The sequence below is a fragment of the Pantherophis guttatus genome, chromosome 4, assembly GCF_059756535.1.
Source record: "Pantherophis guttatus breed Tessera chromosome 4, ASM5975653v1, whole genome shotgun sequence".
Lineage (NCBI taxonomy): Eukaryota > Metazoa > Chordata > Lepidosauria > Squamata > Colubridae > Pantherophis > Pantherophis guttatus.
In genome coordinates, this window is record NC_142066.1 from 133,712,685 (window position 1) to 133,732,918 (window position 20,234).

Here is a 20,234-nt window from a genome sequence, read left to right on the forward strand (position 1 = left end):
TTTACTCACCTGGAGCCCAGTTTAAATATTTTAAAGGTTGGTCATTAATCCACTGCCATCCACTGTCAAAATCTGGATTATAAAGACCAATCCAGTAGTTGGCTTCTGAACTTTGTGTTAATCCTAGTTGAGAAAGAAAATTCACATATGATCAACTCTGTAACTCTGACATTGAAGACAAAATAGACAAAGTACAATTGAACCTGAAGTACAACTATCACTCCCTCGGTCTGAAGCTATAACTTTAATATATACATATACATATACATAATGTCAGGGTTCAAAGTAACACCCCCAACAAAAGAAGACTCCAAGACCGGAAGTTCCTCCAAGTTCCATTTTATTAGAGATGTCATATTGGCACATCTGGGAAAACCCGAATCTGAAAGATGTCTTCCAAGACTGACACATATACATATACATATACATATACATATACATATACATATACATATACATATACATATACATATACATATACATACCCCATACCCCGTTTCCCCAAAATAAGGCATCCCCTGATAATAAGCCCAATCAGGCTTTTAAGCGCAAGGCAATAAAGCCAAGCACTTATTTCAGGGACGTGGTGGCACAGTGGCTAAGATGCTTAGCTTGTCGGCAGTTCAGCGGTTCAAATCTCTTGTGCCGCATAATGGGATGAGCTCCCGTTATTTGTCCCAGCTTCTGCCAACCTAGCAGTTCAAAAGCACATAAAAAATGCAAGTAGAAAAATAGGGACCACCTTTATTACCTTCCTTATTGGTGGGAAGGTAACAGAGTGCCATGCGCCTTTGGCATGTAGTCATGCTGGCCTCATGACCACAGAGACATCGCTGGCTCTTTGGCTTTCAAATGTAGATGAGCACCGCCCCCTAGAGTCAGGAACAACTAGCACATATGTGCAAGGGGAACCTTTACATTTACCTTATCCATATCCATATACATGTGTGTGTGTGTGTATCAATGGTGGGCTGCTGGGTTGGGCAAACTGGTAGCGGTGGTGGCAGGAGGCTCTGCCCACCCGCCCAGATGGTTCTGTACATGCACAAGTGAACCGGTAGCAATGGGATTTGGAACCTGCCCCTGGTATGTATGTATGTATGTATGTATGTATGCATGTATGTATGTATGTACGTATGTAACAGTCACTAGATAGGACAGACAGGCAAAAGTGCAACCATAAACATCAACTAGCAATCAGAAGACACAAACAAAACACAATGAAAACTTCATGGAATATGTTACCTAATCTGCATGAAAACAACCAAGCTCGGAGTGCACCAAGGAGTCCTCAATTTGACCATGACCTACTTATATTCTCTTCTATTTTTACAATGAAAACTCCTTAACCTCACAACACATAGACAGACAACCATGATTTTCACTGGGAAACTATGAGTATCTTAGATCAAGATAAATTTAAAAATGCTAAGGAACTTTTGAATGGTATGTAAATCTATATTGATATAGACACATAGAGGTAACCACATTTACACCCTATTCAAAAGTGACAATTAAAAAGCTAAGAAGGAAACAAAAAATCAGAACACATCGTCTTCATCCACATAACACCCTTAATTTGGTGTTAAGGAACATTAACACCAAATAATTAAGCAGAACACAATACTTTAACCAAAGAACAGGAGAAAACATCATACTGAGGATGTTGCTTACTTAGGTAATGAAACTTCCTCAAGCAAACAGCCAAGATCAGAGGCAGAGGTGGTATTCAGCAGGTTCTGACCTGTTCTGGAGAACCAGTAGTGGAAATTTTGAGTAGTTTGGAGAACCTGTAAATACCACTTCTGACTGGCCCCGCCCCCATCAATTATCTGCCTCCCAAGTCCCAGCTCATCAGGAGGAAATGGGGATTTTGCAGTAACCTTTCCCTGCCACGCCCACCAAGCCATGCCCACAGAACCGGTAGTAAAAAAATTTGAATCCCACCACTGGGTCAGAGGGCACCAAGAACTCAACATTTCAACCTGAGTTACAAGTATTTTCTTCTATTGATATTTATGTATTAATTTCAAATCAATCAGATAAATGTTCATCTTTGGAATCCAAATCAGTTATGTCAAAATACTTGTTCCTTGAAAGTGGATAATTCAAAGACAGACTGTTTCAAAGCATCAAATATTTTTGAGAAGATAATTTCTCTTGAGGAAAAATGATGTTTCTTATATGAAGCTTTTAAAATGGCTTACTACATATGAGAACATATTTCTTATCAGGAATGCCTTTAGAAGCCTTTTAAGAAATGTTTTGTTATGTGATACCTGTCAGATATGCTTGCTCATGTAGTTCATTGATGCTCAATAATTCTGACATTTGTTGCTGACAGCTTTTTCTTGCTTCATCCCATGTTAGAGTTGAGTGCGAATTGATCTGGTAGAGATCTCCTGTCCAGTGATTTTTGGTCCAGAAAAAGTTATCATTTTTATCTGCAAGGATTATAAAAAATAGAGTCAGCTCATTAGTAACAAAGTCCAAGTACCATTTAGAAAAGTATTTATATTTTCATTGCATTATTTTTCATTGCATAGTTTTAGTTAATAAGAATTGCCAAAAACTGAACTTAAGTCTGCAGATTTTGAATGGTGCTTTGCTTCACACACAGTGAAGTAAATCAACTCCCCACTTCTAAACAGCAACATTGGCATATAATTTCACCAGATAACACCAAGTCCATGTGTACTAGGAGTAAAGCCAAGGAACTTTAGATACTGTCCTTTAAGACACCCCTGCCTACTATTGAACTACCATTGAAACTCCTCATTTTTAAACTAGATGTTTATGGAGAAACAAAATGATCTCAATCGTCCAGGTCATGGTTGTCCAAGGTACTTTTTCTAAAAGGCAATTGGACTTTGTTGGTTTTTAATTTGAAAACATTTTCCTTCTCATCCAAGAAGTTTCTTTAGTTCAAAAAGCTTCAGAACTGAATAAGCTTCTTGGATGAGAAGTAAAATGTTTTCAAAGAAAACAAACCAAGAAAGTCCAGTTGCCTTTTGGAAAAAGCAGAATGGGACATATTTACGCTACTGCAACATGCTTGTATGGGGCTTTTTGTGTAAATGGGTGGTAGCAATTGGTTGAATTGACCTTATTACTAATGGAGGGAAATAGTTTTAGTAGCATTAGGTCTATACTGAATTCCTCCATTGATTTCCAACAGACTTCTGGCCCAATCTAAAGTATTGTTTTTAACTGTTAAGTCTTATATTGCTTGGAACCCATATAGTTTTGTTTAAAATCTTTCTTAGCAAGAATGTGCCTATCCTGTATATACACCCTGAAAGCCCACATATAGTAAATGGATTAGGAACCCATAGGTATTCTTTTTGTGGTAGCCTCTCATTATGCCTCCAAGTCATCACCTACTTTACTCACACTTTGCAAAACTATTAAGGTAATTCTTTCTGATAGATTTTTGTGCAAGAAATGGATCCAGTCTGCATTTGTGATAATAACATGACTTTATTATGTTCAACTAGTTTTTGTTTTGTTTCATTTCATTTATTTTATTATTTTGATTTTATTTTCACATTTTTGAGTCACCCAACTCCCTCAGAGGTTTTTATGTTTCTTCATCATAATGTGTACAATAACGTTACTGCAAATACACAAACATAAAATAAATAATGAGGCTTAGCATAAGCCATTCTGTGAGTGGACTATAAAGATAGCAGCCCAAAATACCATCATGCATTTAGAGGGTAAAAGGGCCACAAGACTCCTAGTTCGGCACAATTAGTTTCTCTTAATGTCTAGATGGCTGCCTTCATCACAGCCATTAAGAGGATGATGATATTACCTACGTTAGGTAGTCTGCAAGAGAACAGCCAAGCTCAGACAACACTAAGGATCCCTCACTGTCTCTTTTAGCCTAGCTTGAAAGGAGGAGAAAAATATAACCCTTATACCTCCAATTATGAGTATTTTAAAAAGAGGTAAGGAAGTAGTTTTCAAGAAACTACTAATAAGGAACTTGCTGAGTAAATGTATGAATGTATGACTGACTGACTGTGGTTTTAGAAGTGTTGATTTTAGAAGTGCTAGCTTCCTTTTCTACTTCCCATTCTATGAGATAGCAAACCAGAACAAACAAATAAACAAGCTAACCAGGGGAGAGCTCTTAAACCAATCAGAGAAAATTCATTTGTAAAGAGCAAGGGGTTGTCATGCTAGCTTCTTCTTAGCAAACCATGATTGCCTGGCTTCTTCTGCCAGGCATGAGAATAATGCTGCTAGTGAGGTTCATGTGGAAACATAGAGATCCCTCCAGGCAATCAGAAATCCCCTGAAAATATTAGCATCTCACTATTATACTTTGATTCCAAATTACATACAGACTCCTCGATTTACAACAGTTCTTTTGGTGACCATTCAAAGATACAGCGGCATTGAAAAAAAATGACTTATGACCATTTTTCATACTTATGACCATTGCAGCATCCCCAATGGTCACATGATCAAATTTCAGATGGTTGGTAACTGGTTTGTATTTATGATGGTTGCAGTGTCTTGGGGTCATATGATCAGATTTTGCAACCTTCTGACAAGCAAAGTCAACGGGGAATCCAGATCCACTTAACAACCATGTTACTTACTTAACAATTGCAATGATTCACTTAACACAGTGGCAAGAAAAATCATAAAATGGGTAAAACTCACTTAACACATATTTCACTTAGCAACATAAATTTTGGACTCAGTTGTGGTTGTAAGTCGAGGACTATCTATATATGTATTAAAACATAATAAGACTATATAAAAAATTAAGATTCCCTGAAGAGAAGTTTCATCCTGATCACTGAAAACAGAACAAAACTGCTTTGTGATTTACTTTTTTTTTGATTTTTTTCTAACATCTTAGTGTAGCCTACAATCCTCCAATTTCCTGGTGATCTCCTCCCACCCCACTACTAATGCTATCTGGTCAATTAAGATCACTGTTGCCCATTAATGCAGAAAAGGTACAATTGAAGTCAGTTTTATGTAATATTTTGATATAGTCTAAAAAAAAGAGGGGTCCACATTTTGTGAAAATATGAACTCACAATATAAAACATTAATGAAATGCATAAGAGATAACTTTATACCAAAATGACTCTGCTGACATTCTGATCCTTCCTTCCTTCCTTCCTTCCTTCTTTCCTTCCTTCCTTCCTTCCTTCCTTCCTTCCTTCCTTCCTTCCTTCCTTCCTTCCTTCCTTCCTTCCTTCCTTCCTTCCTTCCTTCCTTCCTTCCTTTTGCAGGGCCTCAACACTCTCTTCCCATTTCTCCCCACAATTACAATTCTGTAAAATAGGTTGGAATAGGAGAAAATTTTCAAAATCACTCAATGAGCTTCTGGAGCTACTGTATGGTAGACCTGAACCCAACCTTTTTCACCAGATTTTGCCCCCAAAATGCACCCAATTTAACAAATGCGAACACATGTTCTTAAGCACCTTAACTGTGAACAAAATAGTTACTTCTAACTTCAAGGGTGATTTGAAAATTTTAATTAATCTTATTTTAAAATGTACTACATTAACTTCTAATTGATAACACATTACCAAGATGTTGTGACACCACCTATAGGTCACAGCTGCTTTAGAATATTGCAATAGTGAACATGAAACAATCTATTATAAAAGGCTTATTTTTAAACATATATATGCATATTCCATAGCATGAGAGCCAGTTAAAGCATTAGGCTAAAAAAGAGAAATTGTGAGTTCAAATCCCATTTTAGCCATGTAAACTAATCGGTGATTTTTAGCCAGTTACTCTCTCTCAGTCCAACCCACCTCAATGAGTTGTTGTTGTAGGGAAAATAGGAGGAAGAAGGTATGTTTGTTGCCTTGAGTTGTTTGTAAAAATAATAAAGGTAATAGTAATAGTAAAAAATAAATACAAAATAAATAAATGTATCATCAAATAAGTTTACCTTTTATGGGACAATATCCAAATAAAGAGTCTTTGTCCACATCTGAAGTTGTTCCACACCAAAGTCGTTGGTGATCAGGATCAAGTACGCATTCATCATACCATTTATTCAGATACTTGAATGGAAATACGCAGGGTGCTCCAAAGGCATTGCCTTCTATAGTAAATAGAGCTATTAAAAAAATCAAACATATTTCTGTTAGATTTTTTTTTAAAAAAAATAATCTTTATTTACATTTTCATTAAAAAAAAAAGACAACACATCATATAAATAACAAACAAGACAACACAACAAAAAGAACAAAAACAGGCATACCTATATGTAGTACCTTAAAGCCTAGTATTCGGTACTATATGTCTATATTATATTCCGGAGAAGACAGAACAACTTGTGTACCTTTACACAAGATTGAGAAGTACTAAAATGAGAATAGAAATGCTACACCAAAATACGTCAGGATTTATTTATAAGTAATGCATACAATTTGTGTACAATACATGTAACCATGTTTATACATTTTTCAGAATTTATATCTTAGAATATAGTAATCATGCATTCATTTAGTCATCCATTCATTTAATGTTCGAAGTTACAACAGCACTGAATAAAGTGACTTATGACTTGTTTTTCACACTTACGACTGTTGCAGCATCTCCATGCTCACATGAGCAAAATTTGGATGCTTGGCAATTGGTGATGCTTGTAATGTACTAGTATCGTATGATCATCTTCTGACAATGTCAATAGGAAAGCCAGATTCACTTAATAATCATGTTACTAACTTAGAAACTACAATGATTCTATGGCAAGAAAGGTTGTAAAATGGAGCAAAACTCTTTTGCCCTGCTTAGCAAAAGAAATTTTGGGCTCAATTGTGGCCATATGTTAAAGACTACCTTTACATGCCGAGTTTTTTTTCCAGATGATGTAAAAGACAACAACACTAATATGTTAAAGGACAACTAGGTAGTAATATAATTTGAAATTATACCTTTAGTATCCAATATATTTCAATTTCTCAGATAAAGAGATTCAAAGAGGAAGAGAATTTAGGTAAGCAAATTCAGGAAGAAGGATTAATGTTCAGATATTTACCTTCATATTTCTGGGTACATAAGTTTTTCTTTGTTCTGTAGATCTTCCAAACACTTTTTTTGGTGACGTTTGCTGATAGTATAACCCCATTCTCATGCCCATTAGAAGGATTTAAAAACAGCTCTTCTGTTGCAAGGGCAAGCGTGTCATTTCTGCATTCCCATTTTTGTACATTAAGGGTTTTATTGCATGGTGACACTGTAACTGGAATCATGTTTTTGTTTGAAGGCACACTCAGACATAGCCTCACCGCCATATTCAATAACTGATAATCGGATACCCACTTAAAATTTTGCTGGTCGCTATGCTTGTTGCAGATCTCGAGGGAGAAGGAATGAGATTGTTGAAGTTTTAGGCAAAGCTGAAGATTTTCATTGTATATCAAAAAAGTTTCACTGTCTATAAAATGAACCAAACAATAATAATAAATATAGAGGAACTACATTCATGCTGTGGATATATATATATATATGGCTATCATTTTTTCCCCATAAAAATGTATAGTTTTATACTATACTATATTATACTATTTTGCTTTTTTACGATACTATTTATATTATTACTGTGTTTTCCACCTTCTATACATTGTAATATTGAAACAATTCTATTGTATCTCAGATTTCATCTATTTAAATGTAACATTTTCTATTATTAATTATTAAAATATACCAACCAACGGGTGGAGGGGGGGGAGGAGGAAATGTTTTTTAAAAAAGTATAAAAAGTAAAAAACCCTTTATATTGCTAATCTCTAAAAGATTATTTAGATACAATCAATAATTATAGAGAATGCATCCATATATTAGTGCTGAGGAAAAAACACAAACAAGTGAAGAACTGTGACAGAATAAAAATAAATTAAACAATTGAATATTTAAATAATTAAATTATATTTTAAAACAATTTAAATGAATAAATTTTACCTGTTAATTGAAAAGCTGGCTGCATGAGAAATAAAAAAATTAGGAACAGAAAAGTAGTCATTGTAAATAATAAAACATTCCAGAAACTACCCTGAAATTAAGAACCAACTGAGGTAGCTTCGTTTCAGGAACTCCTTTATATACAAGAGCAAAGAAGACAGCAATATTCAGTATTATGAAATGTGTATTGTAATAACTAGGGCTATAAATAATATTTGCCTTCTATGTAAAAGTACTATTTCCATAGAAATTTCCTCATGAATGTACAGTTAATCATTAAACACTCATCATTCATAAATCTATACATGCTTACTCTACATGCCTATTAAATTATGCCCTTTGAGAATAAGAAACAGTTTTCATGAAATGAAATACTATTAATTCAGTCAGTGACTAGCAAAATTTGAAAACATATAACATAAAAGTAAAATCAAATGGGTGAGATAAAGCACCAGCATAACATGGAGTCCCTATTATAAAAAAATATAATACACAACTATGATGATGTTAGTTATATGTGCAAGTATAAATCTAAAATATTAATTTTAAATGTATTATAATCTATTTTGGGTAAAATTACAAAACAAAATAGTTAAAGAGAGTAACTCTTCTTTCTTTTATTTTTATTCAAAAAAAGTCAAAATACAAAACTGTCACATTTTTTAAGAAAATAAACAAATGAAGAAAGAACCCAAAACAAACTAGACATTAAAAAAGTGCATTGAAAAAATAAAAAATAAAAAAATCTAACACATACATACATATTATCCCCCTATTTGAACACTGATTAATACCTTACTACAATATTACAATTTCCCAGCCCTTGTGAAACAGCCCCGACTAAACGACTAAATCTGTTTGTAAAATATTATCTATATAATTTATTAACAGAATAACAGAATGGAAGGGACCTTGGAGGACTTCTAATCCAACCTACTCAGGCAGGAAACCCTATACCATTTCAAACAAATGGTTATCCAATCTCTTCTTGAAAACTTCTAGTGTTGGAACACTCACAACTTCTGGAGGCAAGTTGTTCCATTTATTAATTGTTCTGTCAGGAATTTTTTCCTTAGTTCTAGGTTGCTTCTCTCTTTGATTAGTTTCTATCTATTGCAAGGGTATCAAACTTGATTTCATTGAGGGCTGCATCGTTGCTGTGTTTGACCTCGGGGGCCCAGGTTGGGCATGGCCGGGGCGCCTGTGGAGGTCTGAGCGCTCTGCCAGAGAAAACAGGCTCCCAAACTCTGTTTTTGGCTGCAAGAGCTTCCTGCAACCCTCTGTTAGCATAAACAGAGCTTGGGAAGGCTGCCCGTGGCCTTCGTGAGCTCCGTGTTTGGCTGTGATGGGATTCTGCAACCCTCTACTAGTGAAAACGGAACTCGGGAGGGCCGCACGTGATCCTCACGAGCTCCTTTTTCACTGGCAGAGGCATTGTGGCTGATCCTTCACTGTTTCCAGGGCAGCCCTGTGGGCGAGATCTAAGCACTGTGCAGGCCAGCTCCAGGTCCCGGGCCTTGACTTTAACACCCCTGATCTATTGCTTCTTGTCTTGCCCTTGCTTTGGAAAACAGGTTGGATATCATGTCATCCTTAGTCCTTCTTTTCATTAAACTAGACATATCCAATTCCAGCAGCTATTCATATGTTTTAGCCTCCAGTCTACTAATCATCTTTGTTGCTCTTTTCTGCACACTATCTAGAACAGCGGTTCTCAACCTGGGAGTCGCGACCCCTTTGGGGGTCGAATGGCCATTTCACAGGGGTTGCCAAAGCCCTCTCTCGCCCCCACCACACCTTCACTCACCCTCACCCTCTGCCTCTGTTGGATCACCGTTTGCCGTTCGCTTACCCCGCCCACTCCCAATCTATTGCTGCCTCCTGAGTCCCAGCTGATGGCTAGAGGGAAACAAGGAAACAAACTGTTTAAATTCTTGCCGCGGGGCTTCAAAAGGCCGCCCTACAGCTGATCAGTGTTAAAAGAAAACAAAAGAGAAGACCGGTGCCTGCAAAATTAGAAAAAAACAGCCCCTTTTAGCTTCAGCATAGGTTAATTACCATAAGTTGATTTGATCAGCCTCCGGACTCTCAGCTGATTTGCTCTCAGCTGTTTTGCGGAGGGCTCTGTAGCTAGCTGCAAAGAGAGGAGCAGATTTTTTTTCCCCTAGCTATGCTGAAAAAACGAAACTGAAAGTAAAACAGGCTCTTTGCTGCAATGTGACAAAATGAGGCAGAGAGAGATTTCTTTTTCTTTTTCCTCACCAAAAAAGGTAGGTGCAAAACTGCAAACAATGGGAAATTTAGGGCAAAAGAGGAGGTTCAAGATTTTAAAACACAAAAGAAAAAAAGCTCTATTTAACTAGGGAATTGTAATAATTGAGATACTATTAATTGTATATTGTGTTGAAAGCAGAAATGGTTAAGTTGTGGTTTGGAGGAATATATGGGGGAAATTATTTGGTTTATTATTATTGGTAAATATAATTAATTGATTTGTAAGAAATTGGATTGCATGGAAATAATTGGAATATTCATGTTCATATTGATTGATATACAAAAAAGATAGTTATATAACTAATTGATTTATATTAAAATGTTGAATTTGTATTAAACAACTGTATTACATAATTACATAATTAACCAATGTGAGGATGGATATGAAAATAGATGACAATGGGAAGGGGTATAATATAGAATAGAAGGGGAAAATTGAATTTGATTAAGATTAGAGATGAGGATGAAGGGTAATATTGGTTTTTTTAAAAAATAGATGAGAAATAAATATGGCAAAAAGAAAATATAGAAATTGTAAATTTAATTGAAATGACTAAACACTGGTTAAATTTGTGAACCGGCCAAATACTCTGTTCAAAGAAAATACATTGTATGTTTGTATGTGTGTTTCTAATTATTGCTATTTATTCATATTTGTTCTCTTTTATTCTTTAAAGTTTAACAATTCATTCTTTATCTTAATATCTTTATATTTGTTTGGGGTTGGTTTTCTTCCCTTTCATCTTTTTTATTGTACAGCAATCTTTCTCCTCAAACCTACCACCTCTCTCTTTCCTTTCCTTCTTACTTTCTCTTTCCCAGCCCCTCTTCTTCTCCTTCCTACTTCCTCTTCCTTTCTCCTTCTTCTCCTCTCTTCCTCCCTCTCTTACCCTCACTCCTACTCTAATTTCCCTTCCCTTCCTTCATCCCTCTCTATTGCTGTATCCTTTTATGCATATGGACTACTCAGAGGGCTGAAAAAGTTATTTTTGACTTGTCCTCGCACGTTTGACCAGTCCTTGAACTTACAACTATCCTCACATTTTACGTTTTTGCCCTATCTTGTCACCATGGTGAAGAGAAGCAGTTGTGAAATGAGTGACACGGTTGTTAAGAATGCTACAATGGGCATGATGACCAGTCATAAGTGCGAAGACCGGTCAAAAGTGTGAGGACCTGTCAGAAATCACTTTTTTCAGCCCTCTGGGTAGTCCTTTTGTGCATATGGGCTACTCAGAGGGCTGAAAAAGTTATTTTTGACTGGTCCTTGCACTTTTGACCAGTCCTCGAATTTACGACTGTCCTCACATTTTACGTTTTTTGCCCTATCTTATCACCATGGTGAACAGAAGCAGTTGTGAAATGAGTGACATGGTTGTTAAGAATGCTGCACGGGCATAAATGTGAGGATGGTCATAAGTGTGAGGACCAGTCAAAAGTGCGAGGATCTGTCAGAAATGACTTTTTTCAGCCCTCTGAGTAGTCCCTATACACATAGCCATGGCCACCCGATCACATGACCAGCTAGCCACGCCCACCCAGTCACATGACCTCCAAGCCATGCCCACAAAATAAGCCACGCCCATAGAACCGATAGTAAAACATTTTAGAACCCACTCCTGGTTGGGGTCACCACAACATGAGGAACTGTATTAATGGGTCGCGGCATTAGGAAGGTTGAGAACCACTGATCTAGAAGCTTAATCTTTTTTACATTGTCGTGACCAAAACTGGATGCAGTATTCCAAATGTAGACTTACCAAGATATTATAGAGTGGTATTAACACTTCATGCGATCTTGATTCTATCCCTCTGTTAATGCAACCTAGGACTGTATTGGCTTTTTTGGCAGCTGCAGCATACTGCTGGCCCATATTTAAGTGATTGTCCATTAGGACTCTTAAGATCCCTCTCACAATTACTACTATTGAGCCAGGTACAACCTATGCTATATCTGTGCATTTTGTTTTTCTTGCTAAATGCAGAACCTTACTTTTTTCACCATTGAATTTCATTTTGGTAGATAGGGCCCAATGTTCAAGTTTGTCAAGATCTTCCTGTATCTTAAGCCTATGTTTTGGAATGTAGAACCAGTTTGGTGTCATCTGCTAATTTGATGAGTTCCCCATCTATCTCCTCATCTAAATCATTGATGAAGATATTGAGGAATACTGGGCCTAAGACAGAGATTTAGGATATCCCACTGCATACTTTCCTCCATACACATAGAGTTCTATTGAGGACCATACATTGAGTCAGCCAGTTACTAGTCCACCTGATGTAACCATTCTGTCTAACCCACATTTTACCAAGTAGTAGGTTGTGTTCTACTTTACGAAATGCATTACTGAGTATTTCGCATTATATCCACCGAATCTCTCTAGCCCACTAATTCTATCACTTTGCCAAAAAATGCAATAAGATAAGTCTGGCATGATCTGTTTTTGACAAACCTGTGTTGACTTTTGGTTATGGCTTTGTTTGCCTCTAGGTGTTCACAGATTTGTTGCTTGATTATCTTTTACAGAATCTTCCCAGGTATTGATGTCAGGCTGATAGGTCTGTAGTTTCCTGGATCCAGTATTAACAATTAATAACAAAATAATTAACAAGAAGAACATTAATAACTAAAAAAGGAAGGTTAAAGTTTCTATTAACAAATTATTATTGTAATTAACTTGTAGACAATTTACCATGCATTTTATTCTTGTTCAAGATTTAACAGTTATTCTTCCAGGATCAAATATCCATGTTTATTTCTTAATAACATCTCTTAACAATTGTTGTCTGGTTCAATAAAATAAATTCTATCTCCAAAGTCAGTCTGCCTTACAAAAAAAGGCCAGAAATTGTTTTCTAATTAAGTGTGATAAAATCATTCCCCAATGTTCTTCAGTCTTCCTAGAAAAAGCCAGTTTATCACTTCTCCATTCTCAGGTTTTTCTGTTAAAGAAGAATGTAAAGTTGAACTTTATGCTTATGCAGTCAACTCTTCTCAGACTTCACTGTCCATGTTTCTTTCCAATGGATCTTCTACTTTCAAATCACATTCCTTTTGTGAATCTAATTTATCCAGAGTTACATGCATCTAAATATTTTCTACAGCCATTATCATTCCATCAAACTTTTAAAAAGTAAAATGTTCTCTAAGAGAGAAGTAAAGTATCTACCCATGAGTCAGATGAACCCAGTGCCAAGTTTCTTATGAAACTTGAGAAAAAGTTTTCTATGTTACATGACATGCTACAAAAGATGAATTAAAAATCTTAAAGGAGTGGATTGCACCTTAGTGAGGAATTACAGGCAATTTCTCTTCTTAATAATGATTACAAACTTTTTATATCTATTTTAGCCAAATGACTTAAAAATGTTTTACAGAGTTACATACATGAAGACCAGAGCTGGGTTTCAGCAGGTTCTGACCAGTTCTAGAGAACCGGTAGCAGAAATTTTGAGTAGTTCAGAGAACTGGTAGTAAAAATTCTGACTGGCCCCGCCCTCATCTATTCTCTGCCTCCCAAGTCCCAGCTGATCAGAAGGAAATGGGGATTTTGCAGTAACCTTTCCCTGGATTGGGGACAGAATGGAGATTTTACACTATTGTTCCCCTGCCATGCCCACCAAGTCATGCCAACCAAGCCATGCCACACCCACAGAACCGGTAGTAAAAAATTTTGAAATCCACTACTGATGAAGACACCAGAGTGGATTCTTACCCAAAAGACAACTAAAAGGTAATGTAAGAATAATCCCAGATATAATTAATCATTTACAACAGCATAGTGACAAACAAATCACATTAATTTTTCTAGTTGCAGAAAAACCATTTGATAATTTGAACTGGGGCTTTATGTTCAAAGTAGTGGAAAAGATGGATTTTGGATTGAACTTTATACAGAGTTTGAAGTCCATTTGTACACTCCAAAAGCTCAGATTATGGTGAAGGGAGACCTAAGAAAACTATGTGAAATCCAGAAAGGAACAAGACAGGGGTGTCCTTTATAATTTATTCTGGTGTTGGGACTGTTAAACAGAAACATTAGACAAAACAGAAGGGTAAAAGGATTGCAAATTAAAGTGTACAGCTATAAACTTCATGTTTTTACTGATGATTTGGTATTGATTGTGCAAGATCTGCTTGAGAATATTGAATATATTATGGGGAAGATTAAACTATTTGGAAAAATGGCAGGCTTAAAAATAAATACACCTGAGTGGCGTAGGAGGCTAATGCCTCCTAAGGCAGCATTTAACATCCAGCTGCCTGCAATTACTGCGAGTTCAATTCTCACCAGGCTCAAGGTCGACTCAGCCTTCCATCCTTTCTAAGGTGGGTAAATTGAGGACCCAGTTTGTGGAGGCAATAAGCTGACTTTGTATAAATATACAAAAGTATGAAGGCTATTGCTTAACGCATTGTAAGCCGCCCTGAGTCTCAGGAGAAGGGCGGCATATAAATCAAATTAATAATAATAATAATAATAATAATAATAATAATAATAATAATAATAATAATAATAATAATAATAATCTAAAGACAACCATATTAACCAAGAATAAGAACATGGAAGATTGACAGAAATTGGAACTTAAAACCGGTTTTAAAGTTATGAAAAAGGTAAAGTATATGTGGATGATACTTAATGATGAAAATTCTAAGTTATAGCAATAGCAATAGCACTTAGACTTACATACTTCTTTACAGTATTTTACATCCCTCTTTAAGCAATTTACAGAGTCAGCATATTGCCCCAACAATCTGGGCCCTAATTTTACTTTACTTTACTTTTACTTTTATTTGATTTGTATACCGCCCTACTCCCGAAGGACTCAGGGCGGTGAACAGCCAACAATAAAATACATACATACAAAATTTAAAAAACAGAAATAAAATTGAATTAAATAGTTTGGCCCAGACAGATTAAAACCCCAATCAATTTAAAACAGATTTAAACTTTGAAAATTAAAAAATATTAAAAATATTAAAATATTAAAATTGTTTAAAAAGAGGGAGAAAGTTAGGCCAGGCCCGCCTGGTGAAATAAAAATGTCTTTAGAGCGCGGCGGAAGGTGCGCAGATCTGGGATCCTCCGTATCTCTGGGGGGAGCTCGTTCCAGACAGTAGGTGCCTCCACAGAGAAGGCTCTTCCCCTGGGGGCCACCAGTCAACATTGTTTGGCCGATGGCACACGGAGGAGCCCCTCTCTATGAGAGCGTACCGGCTGGTGGGAGGCTATTGGTGGTAGTAGGCGGTCCCGCAAGTACCCAGGTCCTGAGCCATGGAGTGCTTTAAAGATGGTAACCAAAACCTTGAAGTGCACCCGGAAGACCACCGGGAGCCAGTGCAGCTCGCGCAGGAGGGGTGTTACATGGGAGCACCATGTCGCTCCCATTATCACCCGTGCGGCCGCACTCTGCACCAGTTGGAGCCTCCGGATGCTCCTCAAGGGGAGCCCCATGTAGAGAGCATTACAATAGTCCAGGCGGGAGGTGACGAGGGCATGAGTGACCATGCGTAAGGAGTCCCGATCCAGAAAGGGACGCAACTGGCGAATCAGGCAAACCTGATGAAAAATCCTCCCGGTCACGGCCGTCAAGTGCTCTTCTAAAGACAGCTGTGAATCCAGGAGGACACCCAAGTTGCGCGCCCTCTCCATGGGGGCCAATGATTCGCCCCCAATAGTCAGTGATGGCACCAACTGACTACATCGGGACATCAGAAACCATAGCCACTCGGTCTTGGATGGGTTGAGCCTGAGCCTATTCCTCCCCATCCAGATCCGCACGGCCTCCAGGCACCGGGACATCACTTCAAGGGCATTGTTGGGGTGGTCTGGGGTGGAGATGTACAGCTGGGTGTTGTCAGCGTACTGGTGGTACTTCACCCTGAAACCATGGATGATCTTGCCCAGAGGCTTCACATAAATGTTGAACAGGAGGGGCAAGAGGACCGACCCTTGCGGCACCCCACATATGAGGGGCCTCGGGGTCAACCTCTGCCCCCCTGTCAACACAGACTGCAACCGGTCAGAGAGAAAGGAGGAAAACCACTGCAACACCGTGCCTCCCACCCCTAACTCTTCCAACCGGTGCAGCATGATACCATGATCAATGGTAACAAAAGCCACTGAGAGATCTAACAGGACCAGGACAGAGGAGCACCCCCAGTCCCGAGCCCTCCAGAGATCATCTATCAACGTGACCAATGCCGTTTCCATGCTGTATCCAGGCCTGAAGCCTGACTGGAACGGATCCAGATATGTCATTTCATCCATGTACTTGGGAAGCTGTTGCGCAACCACACTCTCAACAACCTTAGCCACAAAGCAAAGGTTGGAGACCGGACGATAGTTTACCAACATTGCCGGGTCCAGAGAAGGCTTCTTGAGGAGAGGCCTCACCACCGCCTCTTTCAAGGCGGTGGGAAAGTCACCCTCACCCAACAAAGCATTTATAATCCCCTGGAGCCAGCCTCATGTCATTTCCCGGGAAGCCAGCACTAACCAAGAAGGACACGTGTCCAATAAACAAGTGGTTGCATTCAGTCTACCCAGAATCCTGTCCACGTCCTCAGGGGTCACAGAATCAAACTCATCCCATATAACATTCTCAAGACCTGTCCCAGTCCCTCCCCCTGAGACTACCCAGTCAGAGTCCAGATCGTCCCAAATCTGAGTCATTTTGTCATACAGATACTGATCAAAATCCTCGGCTCTACCCTCCAAGGGGTCCTCCTGCGCTTCCTACCAATTTCGGAAGGCTGGAAGGCTGAGTCAACCTTGAGTCTAGTGATATTTGAACTGCCAAATTGCAGGCAGCCATAGGCAGCAGAAGTAGCCTGCAGTAGTGCATTCTAACCACTGTGCCACAACGGCTCATTTGTTATACTAATAAATATATATATTATAACTATGTATTAGTGATACAAAAACAACTATGTTAAAATATGGAAGGAGATAAAGTTGGGTTTAAATAGATGGCAAAAATTAGAATTGTCATTGATGGGAATGACAATTTAATTCAGTAATTAAAATGAATGTACTACCTAGAATGTTATTTTTATTCCAGACCAATATTGATTAAAGATTTTTCTTTGAAATAATGGCAGAAAGATATATTCAAATTCATTTGGCAAAATAGAAATCAAGAATTAAATACAAGTTTCTTACAGATCTTACAGGTTTCTAAATAGAATAGAATATAATTTTTTATTGGCCAAGTGTGATTGGATACACTTGTCTTGGTGCATATGCTTTCAGTGTACATAAAAGAAAAGATATGTTCATCAAGAATCATAAGGTTCAATACTTAATTATAGTCATAGGGTACAAATAAGCAATCAGGAAACAATATCAATATAAATCGTAAAGATACAAGCAACAAAGTTACAATCATACAGTCATAAGTGGAAGGAGATGTGTGGTGGGAACGATGAGAAGATTAATAGTAGTGCAGATTTAGTAAATAGTTTGATAGTGTTGAGGGAATTATTTGTTTAGTAGAGTGATGGTGTTCGGGAAAAAACTGTTCTTGTGTCTAGTTGTTCTGGTGTGCAGTGCTCTATAGAATCGTTTTGAGGGTAGGAGTTGAAACAGTTTATGTCCAAGATGCGAGGGGTCTGTAAATATTTTCACAGCCCCCTTTTTGACTCTTGCAGTACACAGGAAGGCAGGTTGCAGTACTCAATGGAAGGCAGGTTGTTAGCAATTGTTTTTTCTACAGTTCTAATTATTCTCTGAAGTCTGTGTCTGTCTTGTTGGGTTGCAGAACCAAACCAGACAGTTATAGAGGTGCAGATGACAGACTCAATAATTCCTCTGTAGAACTCTGTATTAGCAGCTCCTTGGGCAGTTTGAGCTTTTTGAGTTGGCACAGAAAGAACATTCTTTGTTGTGCTTTTTTAAATGACATTTTTAATGTTAACTGTCCATTTTAGATTTTGCAATATGGAGCTTTTCCTGGCTTTTGTCTGTGAAATAGGTCTTGCACTTCCTTTTCTGTGATTATTAGGGGTTGTGAACCTAATGGGATGGGGTCAGTTATAGGAGGTTTGGCTGTTGAGGTATCTGAGATGGGGGTTGTGGACATAGGTGGCTATAGTTTCCTTTCAAACCTGCAGTAAAACACGTTCAGGTCATCTGCCAGTTGTTGATTTCCTTCAGTCTGAGAAGAAGGTTTGCCATAGCTGGTGATATTTTTAAGAGTTTTCCACATGTTTGCTGATTCATTTGTTGAGAACTGATTCTTTAGCTTTTCAGAGTAGCTTCTTTTGGCTGCTCTGATCTCCCTTGTTAGTACATTTCTGGCCTGATTGTACAGCATTTTATCATCTTTTCTTTAGGCTTCCTCTTTGGAACAACGTAGCTGCTTAAGTTTAGCTGTGAACCAAGGTTTGTTGTTACTGTATATTCGCAAATTCCTTGTTGGTACACATACATCTTCATAGAAGCTGACATATGATGTTACAGTATCTGTGAGCTCATCCAGGTCTGCAGAGGTATCTTCAAAAATATTCCAATCAGTGCAGTCAAAGCAAGCCTGTAGCTTTAACTTTGCCTCCTCAGTCCAAGTATTCACTGATTTAATTGTTGGTTTTGTGGTTTTAAGTCTTTGCCTGTAAGTAAGTACAAGTTGAATCATGCAATGATCAGAGTGCCCTACAGCTGTTCATGGTAAAGACTTATAAGCATCTTTTAGTGTTGTGTAGCAATGGTCAAAAGTATTCTTGCCTCTAGTGGGACAATTGACATGCTGAAAGTATTTTGGTATTTTGCTTGTTTAGAACTCCCAAAACAATGGCCAGTAAATCGGGGTATTTGGCTTCAGCCTCCATAATTTGGTCAGCTAGAGTTCGTAATGCCTTGTTTACACAGGCTTGTGGTGGGACACAAACAGCATTTAGAAGAAATGAACAAAAGTCATGAGATGAATAGTATGGTTTGCAGTTGATAATTAATGGGGCAATAGTGGGGGCAATAAGCTGACTTTGTATAAAAAAGAACACCGCTTTGGGGGGAGCGAAAGCCCTACTAAGCAGGTATATACAAAAGTATGAAGGCTATTGCTTAACGTATTGTAAGCCGCCCTGAGTCTCCGGAAAAGGGCAGCATATAAATCAAACCAATAAATAAATTAATTAATTAATTAATAATGTCTCTAAGTTTTTGTCACAGAATTTATATATTATAGTTATATCCTGAGACCAGCTGTTGTTGATATATAAGCATAACCCTCCTCCCTTCTTTTTACCTGATGTTTTTGCAATTCTGTCTGATCGTTGAATCTGAAACCCTGGGATATGCAAGCTGCTATCTTCAATTGATTCATTTAACCAGGTTTCAGAGAAGCATAGGGCTGCTGAATTGTAAAAATCAGAATTGTATTTGTTTAAAAGGAGTATTTCATCCATCTTATTAGCAAGTGAATATATGTTGGTTAGGAAAATTGAAGGCAGGGGGTTTTATTTCTCCTATTCCTTAACCTGTTTAAAATTCCCACCCTTTTACCTCTCCTTTGTTTCCTCCATTTGGTTTTTTTGGTAATCCATGGCTCTGGGGAAATTGCTTCTTCCTGTGTTAGAATCTCCTCCGCGTTTGTAAAGATGGGGAGGGGGGGTAAAATCACAGAAAGCTGCTCCTTAAAGAAATGTAGCTTAATTTTTAGCAGATGGTCTTGTGAGTAAGAACTCCGTAGTGAGTCACAGAGAATAATTAAAAATAAAGAAACCATTAGAGAGTATTTCACTGAGGCAGCCTTTGGCGGTGCCATCTTGGATCCCAAATGAGTGAGGAAGGCCATGTTTACCAAATTTTAGATTATATTATGATATTTGTTGTTTGGTATGGTTAAAAGATTGGATAACTCTAAAAAATTCAAGATTGCAAGACCTTGATAGTTGTGATTTGAGATTTGGATGGCATGTCTATGTGTGGTATGACAAAGTACAAATTAACCCTGGATTTAAGAATAATATTATTAGGCAAATGATTGGGCATGTATGGTGG

At 37.7% G+C, this 20,234-nt stretch overlaps 1 protein-coding gene across 1 annotated transcript in view; it reads right to left on the reverse strand.

The window, feature by feature from the left end:
• Nucleotides 1-8,017, reverse strand: part of LOC117654893 (macrophage mannose receptor 1-like) — a 42,908-nt gene extending 34,891 nt beyond the window's left edge. Inside the window, exons 1-5 of the mRNA XM_034401829.2 lie at nt 7,957-8,017; nt 7,034-7,432; nt 5,939-6,109; nt 2,280-2,444; nt 10-123 (exon numbers count right to left, since the gene is read on the reverse strand). Coding sequence (XP_034257720.2) covers nt 10-123; nt 2,280-2,444; nt 5,939-6,109; nt 7,034-7,432; nt 7,957-8,017 — 910 coding nt within the window. The remainder of the gene's footprint in view (nt 1-9; nt 124-2,279; nt 2,445-5,938; nt 6,110-7,033; nt 7,433-7,956) is intronic.
• Nucleotides 8,018-20,234: the final 12,217 nt, after the last annotated feature.